General features: G+C 50.3%; 1 protein-coding gene across 1 annotated transcript; it reads right to left on the bottom strand.

The window, feature by feature from the left end:
- Nucleotides 1-4047: 4047 nt before the first annotated feature.
- HOXB4 (homeobox B4) lies at nucleotides 4048-5685 on the bottom strand. The gene is made up of 2 exons (XM_006833656.1): nucleotides 5229-5685; nucleotides 4048-4346 (listed from the first exon to the last, which is right to left on the bottom strand). Exons 1-2 carry the CDS (start codon nucleotides 5683-5685, stop codon nucleotides 4048-4050), a joined length of 756 nt encoding a protein of 251 aa, XP_006833719.1.
- Between the last annotated feature and the right edge of the window lie 305 nt (nucleotides 5686-5990).

The following is a 5990-nucleotide window of genomic DNA, read 5'->3' as shown; positions in this document are numbered from 1 at the left end:
AGATGTTGGAGTCTTGCATAAGAAAGGGGTGCTGAACAGAGAAATAGACCAACACCCTATTTCTCTACCCCAGCTGGACCCCCTGGCTGAATTTTTTTATTCCTTTCCTCCCTAATGGTCAGTAATAGAAAAATGATTCAGAAATTTCAAGATAGCAAAGAAGGAATGGGGGCAAGTGGGGGATGGAGAAGAAGGAACACAGCACAGCCCAGGGACCCCTTCCTACAGAGGTGGGACTTTCTCTCCTGGGCAGGAGGCAAGAGGCAGCACAATGTCCAGTCTCAGAGAGGTCAAGGGGCTTCCGAGGTCATTTTGTGGTTCTAATACCGAGCTAATCGCCTAGAAAACGTGTCCTCTCCATGAACTCTCTCTCTCTCCTGCCAGTCTCCCGCCTCCAAGCCCTCAGTGAGCTCCAGGGGGAAAGAACCAGCACTTTCAGGTCTGAGGCAGAGCTCAATAGCTCCCTCACCCTAAGAAGAGGAAGGAACAGAGCCCCAAACCAACAAAGCAAAACCCATATGCCTAGTCTCCAGGAGGAAGATGAGGGAGAGCGAACAGAAAACAGCAAAAGAACCTGAAAGCTTTGCTTATGAACTGAGCGATTTCCTGCTCCAGAGCGTAGCAAACATTTGTCTAGAATTCCAAGGCATGAAAGAGAAAACAACAACAACAAACCCCACAGCTCCAAGACCAAGAGATTCCATCTAAGAACTGAACTCAGTTTTTCTAGGAGGTGGCAGGGGCATCGCCCTGATAAACTGGCACCTGGGGCACAAGCTCAAAGAGTAGACAAGTAGAACACAGGAATACGTTGGCCACATGCATATTTCCCTATACACACACACACACACACACACACACACACGCATGTATGTACACACAGGCAGAGGCTCCCAGGCGCGACTGCATTTTCCCAAACCAGAAAAGCACTTCTGAGCTGCCTGGCAAACCCTCTTCTTTTCTGGGATTTTTCAGGGGCCCTGACACCTCAGTCCTAAGCAGTTCAAACGCTCTCCAGGTGTCGAGGCGCCTCTCTCCCTCTGACCCAAGCATCAGTCATCATAAAAGGCAGCAAATCTGACCAAGAGTCCACCATAAAAACTCCGAGAAGATAGTTGAAAAAGAAAAGGAGGAGGCAGGCGAGAGAGTGTTTCTTCATTCACTTGTGAAAAGAGCTCATAAAAGGATCAAAAATTGCCAGCCCAAGCGAGGCTTTGTTACCTTTGCGCCTCTCGCCTCCTCTCACCCGAGCTCCACGGATCCCATTCATGATGAGCGGCTTCTTCCAAACTGAGAGAAAAAAGTTTTCAACTTTATGGTTCCAATTTTTTGCCCCCTTGAAGATCCTGGAGAGGTGGCTAACACTTTTTTCCCCCAACAGCCGGTCTGCAGAGATTTGCTGTTGAATAATAACAAAGGAGAGAGGATACGTATTTAAAGAAAAGAAGTGATTAATGGTTTTCTGTATAATTCTCACATTTTTCTTAGCTCTTGTCTACACAGAATGGCTGTGAACTTTAAGCTCCATAGAACTCTTTTTTTTTTTTTTTTTTTAATTCTATTCATACCTTCCAAGGAGCAGCTTTGATTTGGTTCTATAGAGACATTCCTGGTGGGGGCATATGCTTTTAAAGAACTATTTTTCTCTTCTATTAAGGGCCACAGCATCCCCTTGCCGTAAACATCACACAGAGATTCCAACTGAAACAAAGCTTGCCGGACTCATCCCCAAATCCTGGGTGATTTTTTGTGAGTCTCCAGGCAGTATGGAAGCAAGGAGTCCAGACACCCTTTCCAGCTGTGGACACAGACCCCACTGGTTCCCCACCCTCACGCTTCTAACGGGAGGAATAAAAATAAATAAGTCAAAATAAAATGTGTGGGTGGAATTGGTTATTTTTATTTTATGAAGGGAATTGGGACCAAAAGAAAAAATGAAAAAGAATCTGAATTGCATAGATTCTCCAGAGCCACTGGCTTTTTGAAGGCACTGTGGTTGGACCCTGGGCCACCACAGGACCAAAGACCCCGAGCGAGATTTGAGCCCTCAGACCTTACAGCTTCACAGTGGCACTGCGCAAAAGTGGCTCAAGCATAGTCAGAGTTTCTGAGGCTCATCTGCACCCCCTTTCCCTTCCCCCACCCCATTTTAGGGGAGACTGGGACCTCAGAGACAGAAAGCTATTTGGTCCCCAGTCGCATTTTCGATATTTTCTATGAGAAAGAAAATGAAAATTAATACAGGAGCAGGGCTTCACAAAAGAGGCAATTTGTCTTCTTGATTATCTATTTGCTTGTCAGAGTTTGAGCTATGGCACCGGCTAGCTCCTTTGTAATATAAAAATACTCTGAAAACCTGCAAACACCCAGAAACATCTGTGCAAAAAATTAGACTCATTAAAGCCTTAAACACCTCAGAGGAAAGCGATACCTTCTTATGCAGGGAGGAACGAGGCTGGCCTCATGGAATCCTCTCTCCGAACTTTAATAACCAAAGAGCCGTCTATCTAGAAGGAGACAGCTTAACCGCATTTTATTTGCTTATGACAAATAAATCAGGATATGAAAGGCTTTGCCATACTTAAGCCTCTTGTGTGCTACAATGAAACATTTTCCCCCATTAGGGACTGGAGTCAGCCCTCCCAGTCCTTCCAATTCATTTTTGGACTGAAAGAAAAATAAAATAAAGCCCCCAACAAAACATACCCATCCCCAAAGGAAAACAAACCAGCTTCCACAATTTGGAGTCCATGAAGATAGAAATTCCCATCGGACCCTTTGGGAAAAAATTTCAACTATATACAAAGTGAGACAGACCCCACTGGGCTGGGGTGCTTCAAGTAAGGTGGCATTTGTCCACCCCTTTACATCAAGGTTTCAACAAAACACGCTGTATTGGTCACAAGAAACCAAACATTTATTTCTATTGTCAATCCGTACAGGACACACATTTTCACGCCAGTGAAGAATTCTAGACTCAGCCCCAGAGATAGGAAGGGGTCTGGTATGGAATGTCAGCAAGAGAACAGGAGAGGACACACATGACACAAAATAATAATAATAGAATAAACACGACGCAACAAGGATAAAACTATGGGAGAGGGCTCTGCTGCAACCTGTCTCCCAGACTGGGGCACAACGCTTTATTCCCTAGTTTCACATTCGTTTTCAGTCTAGGAGAGCGGGCCTCTGCTGTGGAACTCTGGATTGGTGGCAGGGTTGGGCCACCTTTAAGAGAATACCAGGCCCCTCACCCTGCTTGGCCAGGCTCTGTCTTCCAGAGGAAGGTCCTCACCCAGTCTCTGGGTCTCTGAGTCTCTCTTTTTGCCTCAATTTCCCTGCCGGTTCCTGTGATGCCAAAGCTGTCTCCCACCCTCATCTGCCCCTTTTTTTCCACCACCAGCCCCAAGGTGCCAGGGGGCAACTAGCAGTCATTGTTCCCGTGAACGGTCACCGGAAGGGGTAGGAAATAAGCTGTGCGTGTGTTTGTTACCGTGGTCACAACACTGTGCTTTCGTAGGATGTCTGGAGTGGAAAACAAAGAAAGAGAATCCAGGCCGTTTTCCAGCAGCCGCAGCAGCAGAGGTGGCGGCCGCCGAGCCTGGGTCTCATTTGTTAGCCGAGTGTCGAGGTAATGGTCGCCACCGAGGCCCGTCCTCTCCTCGGCAGAGTAAACAAGACAGATGGGCCTGGGCCTGGCGTGATTAAAGATGAAACGTGGATCCATCTTCGCCAAAGCTGAAAACGACGAGCTGCAGCCTCCTCCTATTGCTCTTGCTGTCTTTTCCTTTCTTCTTCTTTTTTTTTTTTAAGGAAGAAAGCAAGAGACTTGAACCTTGCTTCTGAGGGGCCTCACCAGGCTCCCCATTGTCATTTCTATAAATAAAGCTTCCCCTCCCCCTCCTCTGTGTTTATTCCTATATAGATAAAGTGGGGGGGGAGGGTTGACAGGTTTTTGTCCGGGCCGAAGCCCCGGGGCCCCTCCCTGCCCTCTTGCACTCGATGCCCACCCCTGCCCCGAGGTTCTAGGTTCCCACGTGGGGGGCACTAGAGGGTGGGGGGGCCTCCGTTTGGCCGGCCTGGGGGCCCTCCGGCTGCGCCGGCCGTGCCACCTGAACGAATCTTGGTGTTGGGCAACTTATGGTCTTTTTTCCACTTCATGCGCCGGTTCTGGAACCAGATCTTGATCTGGCGCTCGGAAAGGCAGAGCGCGTGGGCGATCTCCACCCTCCGGCGCCTCGTCAGGTAGCGGTTGTAGTGAAATTCTTTCTCCAGCTCCAAGACCTGCTGGCGAGTGTAGGCGGTCCGAGAGCGCTTGGGCTCCCCGCCGGTGTAATTGGGATTTACTGGACACACACAGAGAGAGGGAGAAAGAGAAAGTTTTATTGCCCCCGAAAGGGAGGAGGAAAAGCCCTTTCTTCCAGCTAACAACACAGTATCTCTCCCTCCCCCCGCCCCCCGCCCCCCTCTTCTTCACCAAGATAAGAGGTAAAGAAAAAAAAGAAAGACGGACCTAATGAATGAAGAGAAAGAGATCTCAAAAGTGTTTTGTTTTTTGTTTTTGTTTTTTATGGGGGGGGGGACGTGTTTGTTGTTGTTTGGGTATCCTCATGGAGGGGTAAAATTCTTCACAGGGTTTTGACCACCCTATCTCCCCTTGGCCGAGGACTAGGATGGAAGAATGGGAGGGGGTAGGAGAGGGAGGGGGCTTCCCTAAAGCTTTCCTCTTTTAGTTTTAGTTCCCACCATTACTGCTCCAATTCCAAACATTGTCTGTCCCCAGTAAAAACTTTTGCCTACTTCCCGGGCCAAGGAGTGACTAGAGGAAAGAAAGGGGGAAAAAAAATAAATTCTGGGAGTTAACTCATGTCTCTACTGAAATACAAATTCCCTCCTCCTCCTCTTCCCCCAGTCTCCCACGGCCCACACTCCTCCTCAACTTCCAACTTCACTAAGACTGCATCTCCCTGACGAAAAAGTCTCTGGTGAGAATGGTAAAGAGGATGGGGAACCGACTTCAAAGGCGCGGGGCCCACCAGGCCATAAAAATTTATGGGGGATGTAATTATGTGGCTCTGAAAACAGGCGACCGTAAATCTCTTACAATGGCGAGTTTACTGCGGGGGACAATTGGCTTACCCCAGCTCCACCCTCCCCCCCATGCCCCGGAGGTCCCTTCGGTGTAAAGCGCCCGGGGTGGGAGGGGGAAGGGGTGCCCACGCACTCACCCGTGCTCACGTGAACTTTGCGCATCCAGGGGTAGACGACGGGCTCTTTGCACGCGGAGTGGGACGGACTGGGGTGCAAGGGGTTCTGGGCGCAGGGAGGCGGCGGGGGGCTGCTGCTGATCGCCTCACAGCGCTGGCCGGGCTCCTGGAGGAGGGCCCCGGAGGGCGGTGGCGCAGGAGCCCGAGGGGACAGCCCAGGAGGTGGCGGGGGCGGCGGGGGTGGTGGTGGAGGCGGCGGGGGACCAGGGTCCCGGCAGGCCGTGTAGCGTTGCACTGTGCACGCCGCTCGCCGTCCGAAGCCCGCCTCCGGCTGGAAGCTGTTCTCTCGCCTCTGGCTGCCGGCGTAGTACCCGGGCGAATGGTCGCTGGGTAGGTAATCGCTCTGTGAATATTCCTCGCAGGGAGGGAACTTGGGGTCGACATAGTTTGAGTTGATCAAAAAAGAACTCATAACCATTAATTTCTGGGAATTGCCCACAAAATATACTAAAATTTATTCCGACCCCTGACTCGTTTTCCTGTTTCCGAAAGCCCTCCTACTTACTGTCAAGTGAACAAAGTTAGGGACCCACGTGATCCTCGGAGCCAATGGCCGCCCCGCCTGCGATTCCCGGATAAGGAAATATGCTCACCCGAACCCTACTCCAGCCGAAGAGGTTTATTTCCCCTTCTTCTCTTTACCCCCTCCCCATGCACCTACCCACCCACCCAACACCAGGATTTACATAGGGCTTTCTGGGGGTGACCTCCTCCTCGCCTTGG

This window comes from Chrysochloris asiatica, unplaced genomic scaffold (genome assembly GCF_000296735.1).
Source record: "Chrysochloris asiatica unplaced genomic scaffold, ChrAsi1.0 scaffold00007, whole genome shotgun sequence".
In the NCBI taxonomy this organism is placed as follows: Eukaryota; Metazoa; Chordata; class Mammalia; order Afrosoricida; family Chrysochloridae; genus Chrysochloris; species Chrysochloris asiatica.
This window is presented reverse-complemented; position numbering and strand designations above follow the sequence as displayed.